The following is a 27,108-nucleotide window of genomic DNA, read 5'->3' on the forward strand; positions in this document are numbered from 1 at the left end:
CGCCCCAACCCCCACTGGTCTGCACAGTCAGAAGCAATGAGGCTTGATCTTCCCCGGTGCTGGGACTGTGAGCTGAGTGGTCTGGTGAGGAGCTGGGAACGCTCCCCAGTGTCCCTCCCGACTTTTTAAATGTTTGACTGTGCTTTTTGCCAGCCTGTCGCTGCTGCCGCTGCTGCCACCACCACACTGAGTCCTCTCCGCCCCGGCTCCGGCCCTCCTACTTGTCTGGATGAGCATTTCTTCTTTATATCTTTGTTTGCTGGGCTTCCATGCAGCTTGATTTTCTGGAACTTCTGGTTGTCTCTAGTTTTGAGGTAGTTGTATTCCTTCTTAGTTGTGGAGGGAGACGCAGCGTGTCTGTCTACGCCTCCATCTTGGCTGGAAGTCTGAGCTTGTATTTTTAATTAGAAAAATAGTAAGTTTAAATCTGTAAATCAGGATATTCTTGTCCTGCCCAACCCAGACTCTACGGATATTTGTCCCTTGTCTGCAATGTCCTGCAACTTTCTTTGCCCCGGTTTTGTCACAAACACAATATGTTTCCGGTGACTTTCCTGGTGGGACCTACTCATGCTGTTCCTTTCATGTTTCAATAGTTGTATGTTTCACTCATTCACTCATGGAGCCACCTTCTCGTTGCCCTCCCATCAGGTGAGAGGCACTGACAAATGTGATAATTCATAAGTAGCTGCCTAGATAGACAGACATCCAGGAGGACACGGTGCTGTTGTGTGAAGCTCTTACACTGTTTCTCTGCAACCAGGTCTCACCCGGAAGGACACCCAACTGCTGAAGGCGAGGAGGCCTGGAATCCTGAAGGCGACACGGTGAGGTTCCCCAAGGGATGGCTTGTCCTGGGCTTGTGTTTACTAGGAGCTGGAGACCTTTGGGACTCACTCCAGCAGGGTGTCCGTTGCCGGAGAACGGACTCCGTTCAGTTGCGGGGAGCCAAGTGTGGGCGGCCAGGTGGGAACACGGGTGCACCCCGCTCTCAGAGGGCCCTGAGTTATTTAGGGGTCATTCCCTGCCGTGAAGGCTGCAGAATAATTACACAAAGGAAAAGAAAAGCAGAGAGAGCACAGATGAGCTAAAGCATGAAAAACCTCTACGTGAGGCTCAGGAGTGTGTGTGCGGAGTTTCTTCATGGTACAATTGCACTGCTGAAATCAAACCTCCAAAGTGGGAAAAACGGGGACAACTATAATAGCATAATCAATAAAATGTAATAAAAATAAAATAAATAAAACCTCAACAGACCCCTTGTAACTTTGTTTCCTGACTTTTTCCTGCCGCATGGCCATAGGTGTCGACAGCAGAGAAGAGCAGTGCCCAGAAAAATGAAGAAGCTGTTGGTGCCACAGAACCTTCTGAAAGGGACGTCCCAACCCTTGGGGAGGCCACACCAGATGGGGAGGTTGCACCCAAAGGAGAAGTCACACCAGAAGGGGAAGTCACACCTGCCGGGGAAGTCGCACCTGCTGGGGAAGTCACACCTGAAGGGGAAGTCGCACCTGCTGGGGAGGTCACACTGGATGCAGACGATGCACCTGATGGGGAAGTCGAAAGCGAGGAGGAAGTGGAAATGGAAGAGGAACTGGAGTTTGAAGAGGAATTGGAATCTGATATGGAAACCATGTCCCAGGAGGGGAAAGTCAGTTCTACAGATCTGACCTATTCAGGCACCAGTCCTGGGGACGTGGTCGAAGGGGAAGATGAGTCCCGGTCCCCATACGAAGGAGCAAGGAGGGAATCTAGTCTCGGGGACAGAGAGTCCCTCCGCCCATCAGAACCCAGAGGAGTGGGCATCTCCTCGCAGCAGGCAGCAGGCTCCCCTGAGCGGACTGGCCAGGGTGCTTCTGGGCACAGGGTGAGTGGCTTGGTGAGTGTCATGCAAGCGTGTTACTGCCCCTGTGGTTTGTCACCCTATGTGAGGGACTCGGGGTACCCTTAAAACACCCGTTGCGACCCGTGTTAGAAATGTCTTGGCAAACGTCTCTGAAGGCCAAGGGTGGGAGTCCTCCACGGGAGGACCTCCAGGTTGGTGGCCAGTGAGATGCTCTGTGACCACAAGGGGTGGAGGGAGCTTTATCTGCGCCCTCCAGTGTGGGAGCCATCAGTCACTCCAGATGTGGCCCGGGAGACAGAGAAGTTCCGGGACTGCCACCCCCCAAGGGTGACCTGTGCCACCCGCCTCCCTGCCCCGCTGTAGGCCAGCGCCCTCTGCTGGTCTGCGTCCGAACTGCTCTGCAGGGAGAGCACGCGGCGGGTGGAAGAGACGGGTCTCACGGCTGCGTCCCAGCTCTGCGGCAGGCACTGCTCCATCCTTGCTCTGTCCCCGCCGTGTGCCGTCTCGGTGGACCCTGACGACAGCCCTGTGAGGCAGGCACTAGGATTAGGCTCGCTGGGCAGGCGAGGAAACGGTCGGAGGGAGGCTCGGCCCCAGCCATGCAGCCGTGACGCCAGTGGCCTCCCTCGCTCCGAGGCTGCCTTCTGAGCCAGGGAGCAACCGTATCCCCCCACCCCCTGAGCCTGGAAAGAGCTCATAACTTGCTGTTTGGTGGGTCCTAATTAAGGTTTCTTATTAATAACTGGCAAATGCACGATCAAGACCACCTTTGAAGAATCAGGCAACAAGAAAAAAGTGTCTTCCCCTTCCAAGATGACCAGGAGATTTGAAGTGTAGGTCACTTGGGGAGCTGTAAACCCAACGCCCATCCTTGGATCTAGTCTCTAGAAAAGTCACCGGCAAAGGGTTTACAAATACGATCAACCAGCAAAGCAGGAAAAAACCCTCCGAGGGAGCCCTGTGTCCTTCCCCCCGGCTAATGCCAGGTCTTTAGAAGAAACAGGAATTGTGGAAGTGTGAGCTGCTGTGGCCAGTGGTGTGCGGGGCCACCGCGCTGACTTCCCGTTAGGGAACCCTTTGTGGGACACCCCAGAGGTGGGCGTTTGACTCTGGGTCCTCAGTGATGTCACTGAGCCTCTGGGTGCCTCGGATATCATTTCCAGAGTCAACATCATCCGAGGGAGTACAATTAGAAAGTGCACTTGCTGGGGATGGAGACAGCCTGACCTTGAACTTAACCTTGGCTGGCTGTGCAAACTGGGCATGGTCTTGAGCTCCCATGAGGCTACTTTGCCTCCAGGTGAGAGAAACAATCCTGTCTCCCTCCTAGGGTGGCCATACAGGGTCAAGGCTGTTCCTGATATTCACCTGGTAATCATCAGCGAGAATTATTGCCAACAATAGCATTGCCAGTCTATTTTAAAACTAAAATGGAGCCAGGTGTTTTTATCAGGGGAAGGTATTCCCCATGTGAATGGTCTGAAAGAAAAGAAACAGCCCTCCTGGGAGACCATCGTGGGGCTGAGGCTTCCCAGTGTGCTTTTGTAAAGAGGGTGCTCAGAGACGCTTCTTGCTGTCCTCGGGGGGGGGGGGTCAGCGTCTAGAGGGGAGGGAGCCACACCCAGCACGCCCATCCCTCCGCATTTACAGATGTGGACAGGCAGAGACCACGCCCGGGTCCCTAGTCGGGGTTGCGGGTGGCGGGGAGATCATTTCCATTCTGACCATTTGCAAAAGCCAATAATCTTTTTTAAAAGATTTTATTTATTTTTAGAGAGAAGAGAAGGGAGGGGGAAAGAGAGGGGGAGAAACAACGGTCAGTTGCCTCTCTTACGCACCCTGACCAGAAACCAAACCTACAACCCAGGCATGTGCCCCGACCGGGAATCAAACTGGCGACCTTTTGCTCCAACCAGCTGAGCCACACTGGTTAGAGCAAGCCAGATCACCTTTATATCCGAATGGGTTTCTATTCCTTTAACAATTACGTTGGATTCTGTAATGAATCAAATCCAGTAACGTCTCAGTCCTGACTGAGCGCTCACAGATTCGGGCCTGGTTGTTCCCGCTCTAGGAACAGTCTGATGAAGAGCTTCAGCAGGAGGCCCCTGCTCTGGGGACACAGCACCCCCTGAGGCTGAGCCCGCGGAGCAGCGCCACGTCCTTGGACAGGCTGTCCCCGACCACGGAGGGGCCCTTGGCACAGGAGCCAGGTACCGTGACCCTTGCCCTCAGGAGAAGCCACTTCCCAGCCCCCTCTGTGCCAGGGACGCCCCCTCAGTAAGAAGCCAGCTTTCCACCCTCTGTTTACGTGCGTGGCCCTCCCTACGGAGCTTGTCGAATCACTGAAGGGAAGATTCATGAACAGAAGACACTAGATAGCACCCCGACCCCACCCGCCAAGGGGCTTTTCTACTTCCCCTCGTGCGTCCTGAGGGTGGAAATCAGCTGTGGCGTCCAACTCTCCCTGTTAACTCCTCAATGATGTTTGCTGTCCCCCCCAGAGGAGCCTGATGCCCACCCCAGGGGGGCGCCGCTACCCTCGTTCCTGGACAGGATCCAGAACTTAAGCCTCTCCGAGGAAGGGGTCGTGGAGCGAATGGAGTCTGAGGGGAGCCAGGAGGCAGAGGACGCATCCCAGCTGATGGTCTTGGACCCAAACCATGTAAGGAAACATCACCCAGTTCTGACTGGGAGACATTTAGGCCTCTCTCTGCCGTCCGCCTCCGCGGCCCGGCCGCCCCCGTCACCCCAGCGCTGGGCCCCCAGGGCACCTGTCCAGAACAGTGACTCTGCTTGGTCTCGGCCTGCTGCTTTGCAAAGCACATTCTCCTCTTAGGCGCCTGCACCCCAAACCAGCCTTGCTCTGCCCTGGCGCTGCAGATGTTTGGGGCTGGCTCACGCCTGGTGGCGGGGGCATCGTGGGTGGGCAGGGGCGGCAGATCCTGACTGGCAGGACCCGCCCGCAAAGGCCCAGTCTCCGGCCCTGCAGGAGGGGTGGCAGCTGCTCTGGGAGCAGGACTGAGGGCTCCCTGGTACCAGCACCCCTGTGGCCCTGCAGGACAGCCAGGGCCGCCGCCCCGGTCTGCCCCGTCCTTTTGCAAAAACACACTCAGGTCTCCAGTGCCTGAGACGTGAGCCCTGACGCCTTTACTTTGTGGCTTCCAGAGTAAGAATGCGGGGCAGCAGCAGGGAGCACCCAGCGTGGAGGTCATTCCTGCCCCGCCCCCACTCCCCAGGGAGAACACCGTGGGCTGGGGCGGAGAGGGGCCAGGAGACCCACCCGCGTCCTCTGCCCTTGTTTTAGCCCCTGATGCTGAGATTCCAGATGGCGCTGAAGAGCTACCTTAACCGTCAGATAGAGAAGCTGACGCTGGAGGTCCGCGAGCTGGTGCGTATGCGCGGCCCCGCCTGGCCTGCCGCCAGCCTGCGCCCACACCCGCCCCACTCGGGTTCTCTCTCCGCCACAGGGCGTGGCCACCAAGCAAAGCCGAGCCCAGCGGCAGGAGCTGGGGGTGGATCTCTATGGGGTCCAGCAGCTCCTGGCGAACCTGCAGACGCAGCTGGAGAAGAGCCACGACCGCCACTCCATCGCAGCGTGCGCGCGGCAGCAGAAGGAGGAGGAGCTGCAGCACGTGCGTGCGCTCTACACCCGGACCTTGGAGGCCGCCAACGAGGAGCGCAGAAAGCGTAAGCGGCTCGGAGTCCCGCGGCGCCCCCAAGTGCCCTCGCGTCCCCGGGGGCTCCCCATCCCCCATGGCGTCCCGTAAGGCATGCGCATGTGCCTTTGCGACCCCCATCGTCATCCCCACGTGCAGTCACCCCTGCTGGCTCTCCACCTGCCGCTGCAGGGCATCGAGAAAACCGCGTCCTGCTCGGTGCCCAGCCTTTTAGAAGAGGGATAAGTGTCTGAAAAGGCACCGACTTAGGAAGCAGCAGACTTGGGAGCTTGCACATCAGGGCGCATACAGTGGAGAACGGGGCGGCGCTGAGCTGCGGAGCTCCCTAGGCCGGGGAGCGCGGGACCGCGGGCGCAGACCGGTGGGAGCGGCGGGGGGAAGCGCATCCGAGGCGCAAGTGCTTCCACAAGCCAGGGGGCCCGCGGCCCGGAGGCAGCCGCTGAGTTAGGGAAACCGGCGGCCTTGGACCAGAGGAGACGGCAGGACCACAACTCCTTACAGGCGCTATCGCTACTAGAGCGACGCCCCGCCCAGAGCACGGCGCGTGTCGGTCACGGGAACAGCGACTTTGTCACACCGCCGCGGGTTATTTCAGCCTGGTGCTTTCTCATGTTTCCAACTTGAAGAACTCTGTGTTTCTGTCATAATGGGGGAAATGACGCAAACGGATCTGGAAGAGAACCGGATGGCATGCGTGTCCCAGCTGTGGCCGGAAAAAAAGGCTGTGGACCCCGAGAACTGCCAGAGAGACTTCCCGATGAGGTCCAGCTGGTGCTCACTTATCCAGCTCTGAGTGCCACCCAAGTGAGCGGAAATGCCACAGAGAGAACATGACATTCGCGCTGCAGCAGTGAAGAGCTGTGTCCATCCTCCAGGTGTAATAGGATTTAAACGACCTGAAAGAGGGCACAGCCCCCCGGCCGCCCTTTAGCGTCCCTCAGCAGAGGCTCAGAGTGTGGATGGGCTTCTGGAAAGATCTAAGCATCTCTGTGGACTTTGTGTCCCTTCTGGAGGTTGCCAGGCAGCAGCAGCAGCAGCTGTCCCACCAAGCCCAGGTTCCAGCCAACAGCTTCGATTCTCCCTCCCCTGGCCCTGCCCGCCGGTGCGGCCACTGCCTGATCCCTTTGGTCATCAGGGGGCTTTGCCACTGAACAATATTCATGGCTGCCCACCTCCCCTGGGAGTGAGGTGAAGCCCACCAGTCACTAAACCTTCCCATGGACGTGTGAGTCACTGGGGGCAGTCCCCATGCAGGAGAGGACGCGGGGCTGGCCGGACAGAGCAGATGCTCAAAACAGAGCAGGGCACCAGCTGGAGCTCCGGGCAGCTTGTCCGTCAAATGAGACCGAAGTGCTGGGGAAGAGGATACTGGGATTTAAAAATAACCGTCAGCCATGAGAAAGGCACCAAATATTCAGATCAATACTGCTGAAAACTGAATGTGAAAACTAAAAAGCTCGTTTGGGGAATGCTCCCCAGATTTCTGGGCAAACGCCCCCAAGCGATGGGCGTCTTGAAGAAGAGAGAAAAGCTTGGCAGATCTGGGAATGTAACATTTCTAAGAGACGTCCCAGGAACTCAGGGGCACTGACCAACGGCATCCGGGGAAAACATTTGCTTGAGTTCAAGAAAGACGAGTCTTCAGATGCAAAGACTCCTGGGGCCCACGCAGGTGGCAGAAATGATGAACAGGCGTAGACACAGCTGGGGACATTTTTAAATCCCAAAAGGAAAGGGGAAAACGCTATAAGCTTAGAGGCAGGACAACCGTTCCTATGTTATTCAACCCTCCGTGGGTGGAATATTTGGGAAACGCTTCCCAGGCTCGTGTTGCAAGGCTTAGTATAATCCTACCGCCAAAACCGGCCACGTGGGAACAGAAAACTATGAAGCTGTCCCACCTCGGAGGTGCGAGAGTCCTAGATAAACATCAGCAAATATTTAATATCGGTTCAGCAGTAAAAGATGAACTTCAAAACAAAGAAAAAAGAAAACAAAAAAGATTAACTTCACAATATAGTAAAAGGAAAATACCCATTAGCCAACAAGGGCTTATTTCTGGAATAATTTGAAATTAGGAAACTTACTGGTTTAATATATTATATTCATCGATTACAGGAGAGGGACTATTTTCTGGGTGGATGCTAAGGGGTGTTTGATAAAACCCATTGTGCACCCTAAACTGGGATAGAAGAAAATGTCTTGGTAAGTATTTGTCAGGAACTAACAAGAGAGCTTAACTCCACAGAGAGCCTGGAGAAATTAGTTAAAACCAGGCGTAGGGACGCTGCGTGGGGAAGACGCCCACGGGCGCCCCTGCTGGCTGCGGGAGGAATAGGAAGTGAGCACCATGCAATGCAGAACTTGGCCCTTATGGCATCCCCTTGACCCCAAGAACTTGCTCACTTCCTCTCCTGCCACCAGCGGGAGAAAACGCTCTGCTTTTGAAGGCTCGCCTGCTTCGGTCAGGCCCACCTGAAAGTGTCCCCTCTGCCACATGAGTGTTACTCCTGGGATTGATTCATCCCCACGAGTAACGCGGGGGGCCAAGGTTACGGGAGCCGCCTACAAGTCCCGTGCACCCAGGAGAAGCCCATCAGCGAAAGTCGAACATCCTGGCTGCAGAGCGGCCAGTGATCGGAGCAGGTGGTTCCGGGAAGGAAAAGGGCAGTGGGCCCTAACCCCGCTGGCCGGGGCTCCTCTTTCTCCCCAGTGGCGGCTTTGCAAACTGAGATGGAGGACCTGGCTCTGAACGTCTTCTACATGCAGAACATAGACCAGGATGTGCAGAACGACATCCGCGTGATGAAGCAAGTCGTGAAGAAGTCGGAAGTGGAGCAGGCGCGGGCCGAGCTGGACAAGAAGCAGCAGGTACGGTACTCAGCAAGTCCGAGACTCGGGGACTCTCCCCGGCTTTCCAGATGGTGCCTCGCTGCACCCCGGAGAGTCCGTGGCCAGCCTTGGGGTCACCCACTCGGGTCCAGGGTCGGTCCCTGAGAGGCCAGTGTGTCTCGTTTCCCAGGACCTGCACGTGGACCGGCTCACCACCCGAGCCAACCAGCTGGAAGAACAGATCGCCCTGTCGGAGGCTCAGGCCAGGGCCCAGGCCGAGGACACCCGGCTGCTCAGGAAGGCTGTGAGCGAGGTAGGAGTGGCCCCCAGGCGCTCAGCCGCAGAAGCACGCACGTGGCACCCACTGCCCACGTGCCCATGCGGTGAGTGACCGAGCTCTGGGTCCTCAGCAGCACCTCCGAGCCCCCGGCTGCCCCGTGTGGGGAAGAAGCAGGTGCCGGCCGACGGCGGCCGCGTAGGTATTCCTCCGCAGCCAGAGATGGACTGAGAGGCCTCCTGGGAGGCGGCACGCGGTGTCCTGCCTGCTGGGCGGACCCTCAGCCGTAGTCGCCTCCTCAGGGAGGACCGAGGCTCCCTGACGACCTCGCTCTGCAGGCAGTGAGTTGGGGGCAGACCCAACACAGCACCCAGTTCCGTGGCCAAAACTAGAAACCAAAGCTTCTGTGACTTCCTGTTCTGTGACTCCCCATCAGCATTTACGTGTGTGGGGACACAGAGAAGAACAGGCCACTGTCATGGCAGGGGAGGGCCAGGGCTCGGGTGGGTGGACCGGACACTCCCCCCCCGCCCCCCGCCCCGGGGTCCCCTGGGGAGAGCTGCCGCCCTCCCAGCCTGGAAATACACCAGCCGTGTTTCGATTGGAATCTCAGGAAACACAGCTTTCAGTTAGCCGAGCGATGCTTTAGTTTATCTGAAAGATAAATTCCGAAGACCAGCCAAGACTTGTTTGGAAGGGAAGGTTTGGAAGGGTGACCGGCTGTCCATCCCAGTTTGAGCCACACGGGGGGGTTTCTCGAGATGTGAGACTTTTTGTGCCACAACCGAAGAGTCCTGGACAAACTGGGGTGGTGGGTGCCCCCAGCATCGCCCGGAAGGCTAAAAGCTTGTGTTCCTGGGCCAGGGGCACCCGGGCAGGCCGTGCGACCTGCCGAGAGGCCAGCGGCCAGCAAACATTTCTATAAAAACCTAGTAGGTTGTAAATTATGGAAAATGAGTGAGTTACACACCCCGTGGTGCTGGGGCATGTGGTTAATCATTTGGGGAAAAGAGGATTAGGCGTTTTCCTCATACCAGACACTAAAATAAATTCCAGATGGGATCAAGCATTTTAATGGGAAAAATGTACCAGAAGAAAATAAAAGAAAAATGTTTATAAAATCCCAGGCCAGAGAGGCCTTTCTAAGCGTAACCCGGAACGCAGGCACGGTACAGGAAAGGGGAGCCGCGCGGACACAGCCTCCGCAGGCTGGGGCACTGCCAATGATACCCGGAAATGCCTGCTCCGGGGGTCAGCTCCCCGCGCCCCTGGGCCGTTCAAGGTCAGCGGGAAATATTGGCTGACATGGAAGCCCATTCACGATATGCTCACTTTTAATACTGAAGTACCGAACACCCTGCAGGATGTGACCGCGTGCGTGGAGGGACACAGAAACGGGCTGCGCTAAGTGGGGGGCTTCTGGGGGGCTTTATCTTCTTCTGGGGGGCTTTATCTTCTTTTTGCTTACTTATTTAGAATGAACACATTATTAACTTTTTTTTAGTTATTGATTTTAGAGAGGGAGGAAGGGAGGGAGAGAGAGAGAGGAACATTGATTTGCCCTCCACTCATTGCCTGCGCCCTGACGGGGGATTGAACCCACAATCTGGGCACCTCGGGAGGACACTCTAACCAACTGTGCTGCCTGGCCAGAGCTGTGTTTCTTTTAAATGAGGAGGGTGTTTAAAATACTTAAAGAGTGGCTTTAGCCAAGATCTTTGCATCCCAGCCTGCGCCTGGGGACCGAGGCCACCCCCCACGTGTGGGTCTGGCCTGCGGCCCTTGTCTGCCCACGTCGGCCCCCTGCCTCCCCTTCCCCAGGCGTCCAGCCCGCGGGTCCCGGGCGAAGGCTCAGGCGGGGGTTCGAGGAGCTTTTAGAGCCGCGTTGCATTTAGCGGTGGCCCTTTTGCTGGAACCAGATAAAGAAAAGCGAGGTGACAGGGAGGGAAGGGGGTGTGGGCAGGTGCGGGGCTCCGAGTGTGACGCGTGAGCGCAGCGTCCCCTCTCGGCCACAGGCCTGCGCGGAGATTGAGGCCATCGCCATGGAGAAAAGGCAGATCCTGCAGCAGTGGGCCACCAGCCTGGTGGGCATGAAGCGTCGGGACGAGGCTCACAGGACCATCCAAGAGGCGCTCAGGTACCGCGGCCCGGCCGGGTCTCTCGCGGCGCTTCTGGGGCCCACGGCAGAGGGAACGGGCTCTGGGCGCCAGGCGGGGCCGTGGGAGCTGTCACGGAGCTCTGGTGGGCCCACCCCATCCAGGTGAGCAGGCTTCCTGGGACAAAGGAGGCACCTGCAGCCCTGCTTCCGTCCTGAAAGCTCCCTTATTGTTCACAAAGATTTCAGCGTTTCTTAAGTCCTTTCAAACTTCCGTGGGGGCCTGGAGCAGCAGGCTTTCAAGCTCAGATTTCCTGGGAGGATTAAGGAGAAACAGGAAAAAGAGAAAGAGGTGTTTATCTTCAGGAGATAAGGTGTCCCTTTGATTTGAAGCCTCACCACCTGTGTTCGGAAACTCCATCCTTGCCGATTGTTCTGGCCACGGCTGCGTTCCAGCTGAAATCCTGTTTAATCCCCCCCCCCCAGGGGGAAGGAAGAGGCCCCTTCTTTGTTACTACTAGCCTGGGTGGGTGCGTCCTGGGGCCGGGTGTTGCAGACAGGGGCTCTAGGCACAGTGTTGCCTTAATTCCCCACCCACCCAGGTGACGGGGACACAGATGTGACACCCCGGTGGCATGCCGCTCACCTGCTTGGCTTCCACTTGGTCTCCGCTGCTGGCGCCGGCGTGGAGCTTGGCAGAGGACAGGCGCCCAAGGAAGACTTGCTAACGAGGGAACAAACTGCAGGGTTCATATGGCACCCCTGTGGCCCTCCCCCCGTCCAATGCTCAGTGCCTCCAGGGTCAACCCAGAGCATGCCCCTCCCAGCCCTCCTCCCAGCCTAGCTGCCCAGGCTCTGCCTAGAGAGAGCGTCCGTGGGAACAGTGTCCCTGGACAAAAGGCCGTGGCACGGAGGCCGGGACTGTGTAACAGCACACTGGGTCCCGCACCTCCTCCCCCCACCGCTCTGGTGGACAGGCACGCCGCGTGGACCGGGGCCTGGCTGCCGGGTGACCCTCACAGGGTCAGCAGCGAGGTCGCACCCCAGTGGGCTCCAGCCCCAGGTGGGGCCTGCGATGGGGCTGCGGGGAGCGTGGCGGTCACCTGTCCAGGGGATGTACGCCATCTCTGTGCGAAACCCTCAAACGAACCAGAAAACACAGAGGCTGGAGGGGGGGAGTTGCCTTAAATGACACGCCCTCAGGGACAGGGGTACCCTGGGCCTCGTTACCTGCCTGTGCCTTGCTTCCCGGCAGTAGGTCCCCTCTTCATCCTCAGATGGCCCAGAGCTTAGGACACCGTCCTGCTTCCACCAATTCTTTGTTTCGGTGGTTTTCTGTCCGTAGCTGCCAATCAAGGACGTTTTTTTCTTTTTCAGTGCCCTGATTTTTGCTCTTATGGTCCTTTTTCTTTTTTTGGAGAGAGGGGAAGGGAAGGAGAAGGAGAGGGAGAGAAACATGCACAGGAGATGCATCAACTGGTTGCCACTCACACGCCCCCAACTGGGGACCTGGCCGCAGCCCAGGCACGGACCCCGGCCGGGAACTGAACCGGCGACCCTTCGGCTCACAGGCCGGCGCCCAGTCCACTGAGCCACTCCAGCCAGGGCTCAAGGAAGTTTTTAAAGCGTGCGCGCGCGCGTGTGTGTGTGTGTGTAAATAATTTCTATCAAGGATAAGCAATTACGTTACAGGAACCCTGAAAAACCGGGTAAAGGACTTTCACATGCTGCTCTCCCTTTGTGACAATGTCAGTGCTGGGCGCTGCGGGCGCGTGGGGAGGTACGGGGGAGCGGGCAGCTCCTGGTGAGGAGGAGAGAGCTTTGCCATGAACAGGAAGTCAGATTCGGCCATGCCGGGCCTGTCCTCCTTAACCTGACACCAGTCGCAGGTGTTTCCATGGCCAGCTGCTGAGGGGGGCAGGGAATTGCAAGTGACGGCCACCAAGGGGTGGGGGGGCCTCTGTAATGCTGTCCCTTCCGTGTTCGCATCCTAACTGGGCCACAGCGCTCCCTGGGCAGGACCGTCACCCTGAGGACAGGAGAGGGGCCTCTGCAAGCTAGCTTCCTCCCCTCCCTCCCCCTCCCTCCCCTCCCTCCCCCTCCCTCCCCCTCCCTCTCTCATCCTCCCCCTTACCCCCCCTCCCCCGTCACCATCATCTTGAACAAGTCTTAGACATGGACTCAAAATGGTTCTCTCAATGTATCAGGAGCAGAAGTCAAGACTTGGCTGCTATTAAAATAATTGGTTTCCCAGTTCGCACCCCCACCCTCTGCCCTCCCGAGCTTCCTCCAGGTCTCTGTCCTGATGTCCCCTCCAGGGTGGGGACGGCTGAGTATCCCCGTCCTGAGGTCCCCTCCAGGGCGGGACGAGCGCGTCCCCGGGTCCTGACGTGCTGGCTTTGCTCTGGTTTCGGCAGCGAGTGCCAGCACCAGCTGCAGTCCGTGCACGGCGAGGCCGGAGCCTACAGGAAGTCCATCGTGCAGGAGGAAGAGAGGCACGAGAGGCTGGCGCGCCTGCTGCACCGGGCGGAGACGGAGGCGGGCCTGGTGCAGAAGCTGACGGCGCAGTGCCTGAGCAGGCAGGAGGCGCTGCACAACCAGGTCAACACCTACCGGCTGGTCCTGCAGGACACGGAGGGGGCGCTGGGCCGGGCCCACGCGGAGTACGCGGCCGCCACGGGCGAGCTGCAGACGGTCCACCAGGCCATCAGGCACGAGCTGGACCTGAGGAGGCAGCTGGACGCCTGCGTCGTGGAGAAGCTGCAGGAGCACATCACCTCCAACAAGATGACTAAGTACTTCCACCAGCGCATCCTGAAGCTGCAGAAGGAAAAGACCAACCTGGTAGGCCGCCTCGGAGGGCGCCCCGGGGACAGCGGGGGGGGGGGACCCGCAGACGCAACAGACACACGCGGCGCTCGGCGTGCCTGTGCACTTCCTCTCGCTGTCCAAGCGGCGCGTTTGTGTTCTGGAAAACCTGCAATTGCGGACGGGCAGGGGGAGGGAGCCAAGGGGGCTGTCACCCCACCGCCCAGCGACGGTCCTTCTAGAACGTGGCGCCTTTCCTTCTGGAAGTGCTGCTACACACACGTGCTCAGACACGGGCAACCCAGTAAAGGTATGCACGCAAAGGCACACGGAGAAGTGCATGCGCACACCCGTGCTCGTGACCACACACGTAGGCACACACATGTCGTCCCACTGTGACCTGGGCCTCACACGGGTCAGCGGGTCAGTGGGTCAGTCCTTTCTAACCCATTTTCACGGGTTTTCCTGAAACAGGTGCACACGTGCAGGCATGGTAAGTGGAAAGTCGAATTTTTCACGGGCGCTGGTGCCTCAGTTTACTTTATTGGCCATATTTAACATGACATTTTTAAAAAATATTCTTTGAAAACTCCCACTTTGATTTTCTATCGCGTCTCATCATCCAATGTGTGCGTTTGGTCGAATGTTGTCCGTGAGACGCCGCGGCTGCTGCTAGGGGCTCGGCTCTGCTAACAGCCCAGCCTCCGCCGTCTGAGGGTGACCCCGGGGGCCGAAGCCCCGGGGCCGAGGTCGGCCTGGGGTTCCTGAAAAGGATGTGGCCTTCCTGGCCTGGGACCCCCTCCCCCGCCATGGTTTCTCTCTCTTGATTCCCCCCACTGTGGCCCCAGGTCCCTGCGTCCTTGGAAAAGCAATGTTTTGCTTGAATGTTTCTCTTTGGCCTGTCCCCGTGCTGTGACCCCGCTGGAGGCCCCGGTGGAGGTCGCTGCAGCCTGCACAGGCTGGGCCCCCTCAGCCCCCCACTTGGGTGGGTGGGGGTCCCGCCAGGCCGTTCTCTGGGAACTGGGGGCAAGACCACCAGCTGGGAGCCCAAGTGGGGGTCCTGGGGAGCACTGCAGAAGCTAAGGAGTGTGGTGGGTGTGGCGTGACCGGCCCGGGCACCCCGGAGACCGTCCCCAGGCCTGTCCCACAGCCGCCCACGAGGCTCACGTGTGCACTACCGTCAGTGTCCAGAAGAGGGCAGTAAAGCGCGCGCGGAAACCCCGTGGGCTGGTGGCAGGCGGGGGGGGGGGGGGGGGGGGGCGGGGGGGGTCCCGCCTGGAGGTGAGGCGCAGAGCCCCCCGCGGCCGGGGTCCGGAGGGAAGGTGTGCACCGCTGGCGGTGGGGTCTGGACCACTCAGGGGCAGAGCTGACGTCCGGGAGGCCGGGGTGAATTCAGCGGGGAGGACGGCCTGGGAGTGGAGCAGGGGTGGCCGCGGTGTTCCGTCTGGTGGCCGGGGGGGCAGTACCGGGGCAGAGAGGAAGGCGGGGTCCTTGTGAACACCCCAGAGTGGCCTGCTGATCTCAGACGATCGCGGCCAAGGAACGCACAGGCGCCGTAGCCCTGGCTCAGAGGGCAGGAGGGCCCGGGGTGGACCCCAGGACGCTGGTGGCTTGAGATGCGGAGCTCCCGCTCCAGGTGGGCAAGGTTTGGCTTTAAAACCTAGAAGGTCGAGTGTCCTGGAAAGTCACCCAGGTGGCCGGTCAGACCGTGCCTGTGAGGCTGAGCCCACCGGGGTCCAGGGGAGGAGCCCCGGTGTCGGGGAGGGGAGGGGCTGGGAGCTGGGGGGGGCCCGGATGAGGGGCCGGGGGGAGCTGAGGCTTCGCGTGGGCAGCGAGGCCCGAGGGCTGGCCGGGAGGGTCAGGGCTGAGCTGCGGCCCCTGGAAGAGGACCTGTCCCCAAACTGAGCCACCTGCTTGCCTGACTCTCACAAATGCCTTTGTGATAAACCGTGTCACAGGAGGGGACCCGAGCGCACCTGCCTCCCGAGAGCCCACGGAGGTCACACGCCTCCGCTGGGTGCCGACAGCGCCCCACGGTGGGACCTTTCCTTTGCAGGGCTGTGTCCAGCCCTCTGGTAAAATGTAGGGACATGTGTCCCACAGATGCAAATGAGAAGGTGGGTGTCTGTCCCTGCGTCATTCAGAGCGGGGGTGTGGGCAACAGCCCGCTGGCTGAGTGAGGGCGGGCACCTCGGCCTCCTCCACCCCCGCGTGCCGACCACCAAGGGCCATGGCGAGGCTCGTGGTTGATACTGGCTGACGGACGAAGGTGCGCCCAGCACCAGCTGTGACTCACGCCCGAGACTACGTGACACACACAGTGGGCCGTTGCATGGCCATCAGACACAGTATGATGAGAGTGTCAGACAAGACTTACCAAGCTGAAAACTGGCTCACGCCCCGGTCGGGTGGCTCAGCTGGTTGGAGCCTCGTCTCGCACCCCAAGAAGCTGTGGGTTCAATTCCCAGTCAGGGCACATACCTGGGTTGTGGGTTCAATCCTTGGTTGGGGCGTGTACAGGAGGCAACCGATAGATGTTTCTCTCTCACATCGACATTTCTCTCCCTCTCTCTCTAAAATCAGTAATTATTACTTTTCTAGTTCTTAGGTGAGGATTAGAAAACAAGTGGGTTATAAACCTGTGTGTGCAGTGTGACCCCGCTTTATACAGAAGGACTGGGAGGAGGGGCAGGTTCTGGGTGGTGGCGTGGCCGAAGCTGTGGCGGGATTAGAGGCGGTTTCCTCATCTACACACTTCCGCCCTTGTGTGCTCCTGTCCGTTTAAGAAGAAACAATGACTTCACCTTCCTCTGTTGTGAGCTGTGGCCGGGGGTCTGGAGACAGAGTGCGCAGGGCTCCCTGCCCTCCCCATGAGGACGTGAAGCTCCTTCCAGCCTGGCCAGGCCCTGGCCGCGGTCAGCCGGCTCTGCTGGGGCCTCCCGGGAAAATCCAGCGTTCAGACGTGTTTCCTCTGCTCCCTCAGGTGACACATTTTTTCAAAATTGATGGCGATGTTGCCCAGGCCACGCTGGACATCAGCAACACGGCCTGCCGGCTGGAGACGCACCGGACGGCGCTGGCCGAGCTGGACCAGGAGGTGAAGAAAGTCAACGAGCTCATCAGCAACAGCAACAGCGAGATCTCCCGGCGCACGACCCTGATCGAGAGGAAGCAGGGCGTGATCAACGCCCTCCAAAAGCAGCTGGAGCAGATGCTCTCCGAGCTGGGGGTACGGGCCGCGGGGGCTGGGGCGCTGCTCACTGCTGGGTGCACCTGGCCGCTTCGGGGGTGCCTCACGGTTGGAAATGAACCCACGGGGAGGACAGTCCCTCCCTTCCCCACATGTCTTGCGGATGAAACAGCGCGTGTGTGGGCTGCTCCGAGGCAGGGCGGCCAGCGTTCTGCTGCCCAGGGCCAGACAGGAACCGCTGCAGGCGCTGAGGGCCAGGCCACTCGGCCCCGCGTGGTGGCCAACGGGCAGGTGTGGCAGTGTCCGGGAGCACCTTGGGTACGGCCCCTGGAGTTTGAACCCCATGTGACGTCACCTGGCGTGAAATATTCTCCTTCTGACGCTGCGTTCAGCCGTGGGCCATGCAAGGACAGGCAGCGGGCGGGCTCGGACCCACAGAGCGCAGCTCTTGGGGAAGGTGGTCTAGGTTTGAGGCTTGAAGTCCCATCGGCTGTCCAGGTGCTCCCACCTGGACGCCCCCACACAGGCCTTGAACCCCACAGGAGGATGAGCAGCGAGCTCGTAGGTCAGCCCCGAGCCGCCGAGGGCTCTCTGGAAGCCACACCCGGTGGATTCTCAGGAATAAAGTCCCTGAGCGGGACAGGGACTGAGCGGGAAAGACAATTTGCCAGCCCCGGCCCTGACCGCGACCCTGACCCCACAGGGCTGCGGCTCGGTGGGGACAGGGGCTGCAGACCCCCTGAGACCCGCGTGTCCCACAGCAGGCCAAGGGCACGCAGACAGGACCCTGGTAGGGCCGCAGGAGCGCTGGGCTGCGGCCCTCTGCCGCCCGCCCGGAAAGCAGGCCTTTGCCCACGAGGAGGCTCGTTTTGCCTTTTGGCGACTTTCCTCTCAGGGGGAAGAGCTGGGGCCCCTGGAGCTGGAGGCGAAGAGGCTGGGCAAGCAGCTGGACGAGCGGAGCGCCGCGGTGACGCGGGCACAGGCGGGCTGGCTGCGGCTGCAGCAGGAGCTGGTCGGGGCCACGCAGGGGCGGGAGGAGTGGCTGGCCTCCCTGAGCCTGTGCCGGAAGGAGGTCCGCATCCTGGAGCAGAAGAAGCTGCGCATTGAGAGTAAGGGCCTCGTGCTCGGCAGCCGGGGACTCCGCGGCCCCAGGGGAGGGTGCCGGCCGTGGCAGGGGTGGGGGTGCCGCCCGGTGAGCACCCCCGGTTTGCATGAAGCCTCCGAAGCAGACCCGCGATGCCCACGGCACAGGGTCTGAGTGTGAGCGCAGCCCCGACCCGTGGCGCCCTGCCGGCGGGAGGTTTGCAGTCACGGTGGCGGGGCTGAGCTCCTTACGTTCTGACTTCCGGACGCTGCCAGAGAGTCCTGTGGAAGGGTGCCCTCCTGTCCAGGACAGGGTGGCTCAGCGGTGGGCCTCGGGTGGGTCCCCTGCCCACGGAGCTAGGTGATGCCTCAGGCCCCCCACTCAGGGCTTCGGGAAGAGAATCTTCCTTGGCAGCTAAACTTAGAAAGCTGTCCCCCTGCCCTGCTCCCCAGTCCCAGCCTCACCCCGGCTGTGTCTAAACCCTATGGGTCTCCCACAGGCCAGGGTGCCCGGGGTAGCGGTGGGCGTCCCCCTGGGCACCGTCCACCCGATGGCCACCCACCGAGGGGTCCCACCTGGTCTCTGACCCGGGATCCACGCAGATCAGCCTGGCCACGCGGCCCCTGCCGCTGCTGCTGCCCAGGGGCTGGGGCCCCTTCCGCCGGGAGGCCCTGCCGCCTCCTCTCCCTGACGCGGGGTGCCAAACTCGCCTGTTGGAGACTAGGGTCGCTGCCCACCTGCAGCCACTGGGTGTGGTGGGAGCAGTGCAGGCAGGAGCGGGGCCCCGCAGCCGGACATCGGGGTCTCCTCCGTCACGGCCCCGCCTGCCGCTCATCGTGTCCAGTCCTTCCAGAGCCTCGAAGGGCCGGGCTTTGGAAACCGGGCAGCAGGAGGCCCCCGTCCCACCCGTGGCCCTGGAGGGACGTGACGGGGACGGGCGCCTGGAGCACAGTGGGGCGGTGGGTGAGCTGTGGGGGGCGCGGGCCCCTCTGGCTGCTGCCATGGCCGCTCTCCGCCACAGACCGGATCGAGCAGGAGCAGAGGGAGCAGAAGGACGTGGAGCGCCACCTGAAGGGCTTGGGCAACGACCTGCGGAAGCTCACCGCGCTGCTGGGCAGGAGCCGGGACAGCTCCGCGGGCCTGCGGTGGGACAGCCTGGTGGCCGAGAGCGAGGGTGCGCACGCGCTCAAGGTCAGTCCCTGCCGCCCCCGGGGGCCCAGCTGCGGGCGCGGGTGTCCTCCCACATCCGCCGCAAAGCCGTCGTCCCCTGCCCCGCGCAGGCCGCCGAGCGGGAAGCCATCAAGCTGCAGGAGAGGCTGGACCAGCTGACGGAGGAGAAGGCGTCTGTCCTCAGCAGCCTGGTGGAGGCCGAGTGAGTGCCGCGCGGCGCCCGCCCCCGCCCCCGCCCCCGCAGGCCCCAGGGGCGTCCACCACCCACTGAAACCCTCCCGGGCTGGCGGACCCCGGGCACAGCTGACCGGCACCGCCGGGTGTGCTCCCCTGCCCGGAAGGCAGCTCTCTTGCCGGACCAGGTATCGCTGGAAGTAGAGCAGCTTTCATTGAGACTAAGTTCTTTCTAAACGCTGTTGATCTATGGCGCCCGATCACGGAAGCCGTCCCTGCGGGCGTCCTCGTGGCTTGCAGCCTCGTGCCCTCTGCAGGCTTTGCGTTTCTTATGTCGGCCTCTGTCCCTGCATTGGCCGTTCTCAGCTCCTGCTGAGCTTACCTGTTCCGCCGCCCCTCTGTCTGTCTCTGTCTGTCTGTCTCTGTCTCTCCAGGCCACGGGTTTGTGTATTTCAAGGGCTGGCAAAGCTTTTTTGGAGAGAGCCAGGGAGTACATATTTTTGGCTTATCAAGCCTGATGGTCTCTGTGGAAATGGTCACGGCTCATGCACAGCCACGGGCAACACATGGGCACGGGGCTGGCTGTGTGTCAATGAACGTCCCTGGTGGACGCTGGGGTTTGGATTCCACGCTCTCTGTCCTGGACCCGCTCTGTGCGACCTGCTGTGTATCTTACACGCACGGCCCGTGTCGGGCTCAGACGCGCTGCGGGCGCATGTGGTGGGGCCCCCGTGTTCAGGCGGGAGAGACCAGCTGGCAGCCGGCCTGCACCGTGACAGTGTCGGGCCCCTCGCCCCTGCAGACCGGATGCCCACCTCTCCCCCTGCCCTGGGTGCCTTGCAGGTGCAGCCTGTGAAGCCGCTGCCCCCTGCCCCGCCCTGGGGGCTGTCAGACGGGAGAAGCCGCCGTCGGGCTCCCGGTCAGGAGGACCGGGTGGGCCGCGGCGGCTGCCCGTCCTTCCCGAGCATGGAGAGGGAGGAGGGAAGACAGGGGACGGTGGGGTGGTGAACGCACCCCTGCCTCCAGGGAAGGAGGCCGCCATGACACAGCCCCACTCTGCTCTCCTGGGAGGCGTGGCCCCTTGACCCTGGGTTGGGTGGGCCAGTGGGAACTCCAGAGTGGGTGTTGGGCCCAGGGGTTTAGACCGACCTCCTGGTCCCAGAACGCGGCAAGTTGGTTCTAATTTAACAAGCACGGGCGGCGCCCTTCACTTGTGCCTGGGTAGTGGAACATGCCACCAGCCCCCGAGGGGGAGGGGGAGGGGGAGGGGAAGGCAGGGGGTCTCCCAGAGCGACCGCATGCAATCGCAGACATTGGCCCTCCCGCCCAGCCGGCCCCCGTACACAGCACTGTGCCCGCTTCTGCTCAGACCTGACCTCCAGGCCCCCGCCAGGGCCCCTCTGTTCGAAGGGAGTCTGAGCCTGAGGTCAGGGGAGCTGCAGGAAGAAAGCTCCCAAAATCTTGGAGCTCTTACCTGGCCTCTTCTCCTTCCAAAGACACCAGATCATGCTTTGGGAGAAGAAAATCCAGCTGGCCAAAGAGATGCGCGCCTCAGTGGATTCGGAGACGGGCCAGACAGAGATCCGCACCATGAAGGCAGAGATCCACAGGATGCAGGTGGGTGGGGGCACGTCGGGGGCCTGGGGCCCCAGGGAGGGAGCCACCCCAGCACAGGGACCGGCACTCCAAGCTCAAGTGAAGCAGGCTGTCCTCCTCGCTGCCTTACGCCGGGGTCTGTCCTTCCTGCACTGAACGAATCCCAGAGCACCTCGGACTCACACAGCCGCACACACAGCACATCCCGAGCCTCTGTCCCCTCCCTCGGTGCCATCCGTGCACTTGGGGACTTGAAAATGCAAATTGTGACCCCGAACCTCACGACCCACCACGGAGGTGTGTCCCACTGTTGGACCAGAGAGAGCCCCGCTTGATCAAAGGGTCCAAAGAGCACACCCCCATGTCCCCGGGGCGCTCTGCACAGGGTTGATCTCCACGGTTGCCTTTCACTGGATTTCATGACCTTAAAGAGACCGGTGATTAAATCACAAGCTGTTGAGGAGCCAAGTCCGGCTTGAAGGACACAAATAAGAGCAGGTCATGAACGTCAATGTGACGTCAGTTTCATGCGGCTGTTTTGAATAATCAGCCCTCTGGCTGGGGAGCTCAGAGGGTGCCGATCAGATGCATTTGCTGTGGGAGCCTTAAAAAAATGGCCCATTTAGTTGACTTTTCAAACCACAGAAGCCACGCCCACGGCCGCAGCAGGCCCGCCGCTCCCGCACGGCTCGCACAGACGCATGCGGGCCGCCGCCTCCCTGCCTCCGCTGGTGGTTTGCTTTTTCCTTAACAAGAAGTATGATTCGCACCTGTAGATCGGCAACTTATTTTTTTAAAGATTTTATTTATTTATTTTTAGAGACAGGGCAAGGGAAGGAGGGAGGGAGGGAGAGAAACATCTGTGTGTGGTTGCCTCTCGTGTGCCCCCCAACTGGGGACCTGGCCCGCAACCCAGGCCTGTGCCCTGACTGGGAATCGAACTGGAGACCCTTTGGTTTGCAGGCCGGTGCTCAATCCACCAAGCCACACCAGCCAGGGCCAGCAACTTATTTTTAAAGAGCCATATGGGCAGTCACCCATTCTTTAACAGGCACAGAATATACTACGCACACAGAATTTACTGAAACAATCCCAGGTTGATGAAAGTCAGTTGTCTGATCACCACAAACAGTGTTACCCTAGTATCCGTACAGTGGCCCCCACATCCACAGGGCGTGCGTGCCAAGACCCCTGGTGGGTGCCTGGAACCCCGGATCGCATCAAGCCTTCTATGGGCTGCATTTCTTCCGATACCTCTGACCTCTTCACTTCCGGGAGGTGCCTGCCGGCTTCTCTTGGGCGTGTCCCGATGGCCAGCATCGCTGTCCTTGCACGCGGAGGCCATTATTATCAGGGGCTATGAGGGGATTTGAACACAAGCACTTTGACCCAACGGTTGGTCTGACAACCTAGGTCGCTGCGAGGTGACTGACGGGTGGGCAGCATCGACAGCGTGGAGACTCGGGGCGAAGGGGCGAGCCGCCGCCCTGGCAGGACAGAGCACGAGGCCGGCGATTTCATCGGGCTACTCAGAACGGTGCGCATGTAAACATGCGGAGTGTTTCTTTCTGGAATGTTCCGGGTAACCTCGTCGGCCCACGGTTGACCACGAGAAACTGAAAGCTTGGATAAGGGCCCTGGTGTCTCTTAGTTTGCTCTCTGTAGGCTAGAGTCCCACAGGCAGGGTTACAGGGTTCAAGAATGCATACCTTTTTGACCACACTAGAGTCTGCCAGGTTATTTTTCCAGAAAGTACTTGAGAATTGCTGTGCCCCTTCAGCCTAGGCAGTTGAGGGGCATTCAGTCTACTAACATTTTTAAAAAAGGTTTTATTTAGTTATTTTTAGAGAGCGGGGAAGGGAGGGAGAAAGAGAGGGAGAGAAACATGGATGTAAGAGAGAGACATTGATTGGTTACATCCCATACGCAACTGGGTGGGGGACCAAACCTGCAAGCCAGGCCTGTGCCCCAACTGGGAATTGAACTGGTGACCCTTTGGTTCGCAGGCTGACCCCCATCCCGGCAGTCAGGGCAGTTTATTGGTCTTCATCGTATTTGACAATCCACTGCGTGGAAAGAGATTTCTCAATGTCACGTGGATTTGTGTTGTTGGCTCAGCAGGTGTGTGTGTGTGTGTGTGTGTTGGCATTTTGTCAGTTTCCTATTGGGTTACTTTCTTATTTCTTAGCAATTTTCAGGATCTCCTCAGTACTCCTTTTGGGGTACAAACCCCCACCTTTGCTGCCTATTCCAAATATTATCTCTGCTGTTGGCCTTTCTGCTTTGTGTGGGGTCCCTTCCCCTCAGCAAGTGTGGGTGGTGCCGTCGGATGACGTATTGGCATTTTTCTGCGTGGCTCCCAGGGTTCCCGCATTGCTGAGGAAGGCCCCCCAGCTTGACGTTCCACAAATATATTCCCAAGTTCTTTCCGATTGTTGGCACGTCTTTAGACCCTGAACCCACCTGGAGCCTGCTTTGGGCGCTGGCCGGTCTCCTCTTCTCTCGGCTGCGGGCCAGTTCTGCCAGCAGCACCTACTCGACAGTCCAGGCTTTTCTCCCTGGCGCGGCAGCCCCGTGACCGCGTGACCGCAGAGGCTGCGCCGTGTGACCTGGCCTCGCCCTGCGCGCTCCGCCCTGTTGTGACAATCCCTTCGAGGAGGCTTGCTGTCACGCTATGGCCCGTTTGAAACCGGGCTGGGCTAGGTCTTCCTCCCCTGCTCTTAACTAAGGAGCTCTGGCCTGTGTATCCTATTCAATCCTAAATCACTGTGTTGAGGCCTAACTCACATACAGTAACACGTACTTATTTTAAACATATGGTGAGACAACGCATGTACGCATGCGTGTAACCATCGCCGCGATCCAGACCCTTCTGCTGCTCCAGAAAGTTCCCTCATGATCCTTCGTGGGCCTCTCACCACCGCCCTGCCCCCAGCCCCTGGCCCCATAGACCATGGTGTGTCTGTCCCAGCGGAGAAGTCAACCCTGGGACAAGCGATGAACCCACTGCAAACTCTGACGCCCTTTTTCTGCTCTGGGGTCCAACCTCGGGCAACTTGGGGTCCTCCTGTGGCCTGGCCTCCCCTGGTCTGTGACTGGTCCTCAGTGGTGCCCTGTTTTCCTTTCATTCTCTCTGTGGACCTTTAAATCATTCTGCCCAGGGGACAAGGCGGCCAGATTCCTTGTCCTCTGGTGACATCACCCTCACTGTCTCCCTGCCGGTTCTGTCGGGTGCAGGGAGACGGGCTGGCTTCCCACCCGGTCCCTCTGCCCCATGTGTGCAGGTCAAACACGGGCAGCTGCTGAAGCAGCAGGAGAGGATGATCCGCGACATGGAACTGGCCGTCGCCCGCAGGGAGGCCATCTCCATCCACGCCGAGGGGCAGCGCAAGATGGACAGGAAGCTGCTCACCCGGACAGACTTCCACCGTGAGCAGACAGAGCTGCGACGGAAGATCAGGGACCTTCACAAAGTAGGGAGCCTACCGAGGAAGGCCGTCCACAGGCTGGCGTACCCCTGCCCCCTCCCTCCTGGTCTGCATGTGTCACCAACCGCGCTGGCCTCCAGGGCGCGACCTGCACCCTGGGCTTGGCTGGGACTGACACACCACAGCTCCTGGGTCACAGCCCCCGGGGGCAGGGCTGCCTTTGTCCCCTCTGGGACCCTTTCGGCACTGTGTGCACAGAAATCTTGCCAAGGCCTGGTTGCCCTCTGTCTGCCGGGTCCCAGGTCCCAGGGTAATGCTGTCTGTCCCCCAGGCCACCGAGGAGTGTAGCAACACTGTCCTGGAGCTGGAAGAGACCCAAACACGCGTGAGCGACTCCCTCGTAGAGAAGCAGACACAGCTCTCCGCCGTGCAGACCCGCACCGAGGAGCTCGAGGCCCACCTGCAGCAGCTCACGGCCCTCAAGCGGCAGGTAGACAGGACCGCGGGCCCCCAGGGCCACCGGAGCCCAGGCTGTCGGGTCTTTCCGTGGAGCAGCAGCCCTCGCTACGGGCACGGCCTCCTCCTGACCAGTCGAGCCCGCTAGTGGCAGTGCCACCAAGCACTTGGTGACCCTCTGTCTACCTCACATGTGCCAGGCTCCTGCCGGGGTCCAGGCACAGCCCTGAGAGCCAGGGCTGCTCCTGGGACAGAAGAGACAATAGCTGCCCTTCCCAGGTTTGCGCTCTCAGGGGCGTGGACAGGCAGTAAACAGAGAAAAGCCATCTGGTGTTAGAGGTGACAGATGCCCTGGAGAAAAATAAACAGTGACAGTGTGGGGTGGACTCTCACACTGAGGGATGGGGGCCGGAGACAATGACACCTGAGCCAGACTGAAGGAGGGGAGGGGACACCAGGCAGAGCTGGGTCTCGGGGCGGCCCCAGGCCACCAGAGGCCACAGGCTGGCCTGCAGGGACCACGCGGTGACTTGGGACTTTTCTCTTGGGGAGGCAGGAAGACGCCGGGTGGGTTTGGGGTGAGGAGGACGGTGACCCCCAGACAGGGCCATTGCCCACTGTGGGGCTGGTGGGGCAGCCCTCCGATTCCGCGCAGAATTTCGGAGTCGTTCGTCCCACTGGGCTTGCCTGCGAGCCCGGGCGGTGTGAGCAGAGAGGGTCGGGCAGGACTGGGGGTGTTGGGGCTGGTCAGCAGGGGTGGGGAGATGACGGAGGGCAGTGCCTGGCGCCAGGCCTGCCTCATGGCCGGCCACTGCCCCTGGACGGTGGAGGACGGCTCCACCCCGGCCTGGTCCCCTGGCCGTGGGGACTCAGGAGCTCTGCTCTCTGTCATTTCTTCGAGTCTGGGGTTGTCAGTGGGGGGTGGGGTGGGGGGTGTCCTCTTTAAATTTTCACAGCCTGACACGGGGTCTCTGTCCCACCCAAGAAACTCTCCGAGCTTGTGGCCCTGCAGACGCGCGCCAAGCACCTGCAGGCGGTGAAGGACGGGCGGTACGTGTTCCTGTTCCGCTCCAAGGCGTCGCTGCTGGAGGAGCGCCGGCGCCTGGACAGCCGGCTGGCCACCATCGGCTCCATCCTCGGCCGCGTGCAGGCCGAGCACCCCGCAGCTGCAGGAGGCCTTGCTCAAGCTCAGACAGACGGTGGCCAGCAAGCTGGACGCCCCCGGGCCCTCCTAGGGGGCAGCCCGGCCGGCGCCTCCCAGGCCAGCCCCCGGGGAAGAGACTGATTTTGTGTGTCATTGAAAGCCACGTGTCTACTCTCAGAGAATGACACTGATTAAGAGAAATAAATAGGCCAGCGCTGGAGAAACTTTTTCTAGTCCCCAGCAGCTTAAACCAAGTCAAATCCCCATATTCCCAGCTGCACTTAGTGAAGTCCTCCCTTGGCAAAGGCAGCGCCGGTGAACCAGACCCTGTTCCCCGGGGGCCCGTGCTCACTCGAGTGAGACCTGGGTTTGTGGAGGCCCCCACTTCTGCATGGGGTGCCCAGAGGGGAGCTGTGCTTCCTCCTCACCGGCTCGTGGGGGAGCAGAGAAAGGACCCCACGGAAGCTGGAGCGTGGGGGCCTTCAGGCCTCTGCTAGGGCGCATCTGAGAGCCCACAAGCTGCCCGCCTTCTCATCCGCAGCGTGCCCCGCCCCTCCGCACCCCCCGCAAACCGAGGCCCCGTCTCCTGCCCCCACCGCCAGCCTGGGTCAAACCCCGATGCTCAGCTCGGGGACAAGCGCAGGGGGAGCGACCCCCCGGGGCTGTTTGAGACCCGACGGTGGGTCCCCCGTCTGTTCCCGGCCCTGCACCCGTTGTCACTGCGTCCTTCTCGCCCACGCGCGGCCCCGCAGCGCCCGTTACCTGCGGCCTCTCTAGTGCAAAGGGAAAATGTTCTACCAAATAATTTCACTTTCAGACTTTTCAACACAAAAATAAAATCTTTTCTGGATGTGGAGGAAGGCGTATTTATTGGGGAACAAGAGAGGGACAAGCACCAGGAAGCAGGGGGACGGGCTGGGGCGCTGCCGGGCCCGACCCCGCGGGGACCCGCTTCCGTCGCACTCGGGCCGCCCGCCCGCCTGAGCGGCACTTCCTCGCTGTCGGGAAAACTCCTTGCGGACGGCACCTGCCCCTGCCCCGCAGCGACCCCGCGGCCGTGACCGCGTCCCCGCTCACGGAGTGAGGCCCGCGTGTCAGTTACTTACAGTTGCCTCCACGTGGTCGCTCCCTCGCCACCCGGTGCTGAGCGCCGGGGCGCCTTTCGGGCTGGATCGGCGGGAGGGGAGCCCCGGGGCCGCCCGGCCAGCGCCCAGGGGTCGTGCCCACCGGTGGGTGTCACCCCAACCCCGAAAGGCAAAGTGCGCGCCCCTCGCCCTTCCCACATTCGGGGGCGCGGCCGAGGAGCGCAGCTGCACCCGCGGTGCCTG

The 27,108-nt window shown here is 60.6% G+C and overlaps 1 protein-coding gene across 1 annotated transcript; it reads left to right on the top strand.

Moving 5' to 3' along the window:
* Positions 1 to 1,094: 1,094 nt before the first annotated feature.
* On the top strand, positions 1,095 to 25,926 carry CCDC40 (coiled-coil domain 40 molecular ruler complex subunit). Its single transcript, XM_090257596.1, is given in 19 exon segments — positions 1,095 to 1,109; positions 1,304 to 1,879; positions 3,921 to 4,059; positions 4,351 to 4,511; positions 5,154 to 5,237; positions 5,317 to 5,536; positions 8,240 to 8,397; positions 8,549 to 8,671; positions 10,651 to 10,772; positions 13,148 to 13,574; positions 16,522 to 16,767; positions 17,624 to 17,837; positions 18,834 to 19,003; positions 19,093 to 19,184; positions 20,653 to 20,773; positions 24,037 to 24,225; positions 24,512 to 24,670; positions 25,622 to 25,795; positions 25,797 to 25,926. Coding segments are annotated over 19 exon segments (3,465 nt in total). The 3' UTR covers positions 25,872 to 25,926.
* Positions 25,927 to 27,108: the final 1,182 nt, after the last annotated feature.

This window comes from Furipterus horrens, unplaced genomic scaffold (genome assembly GCF_987537825.1).
Source record: "Furipterus horrens unplaced genomic scaffold, mFurHor1.1.pri manual_scaffold_11, whole genome shotgun sequence".
Lineage (NCBI taxonomy): Eukaryota > Metazoa > Chordata > Mammalia > Chiroptera > Furipteridae > Furipterus > Furipterus horrens.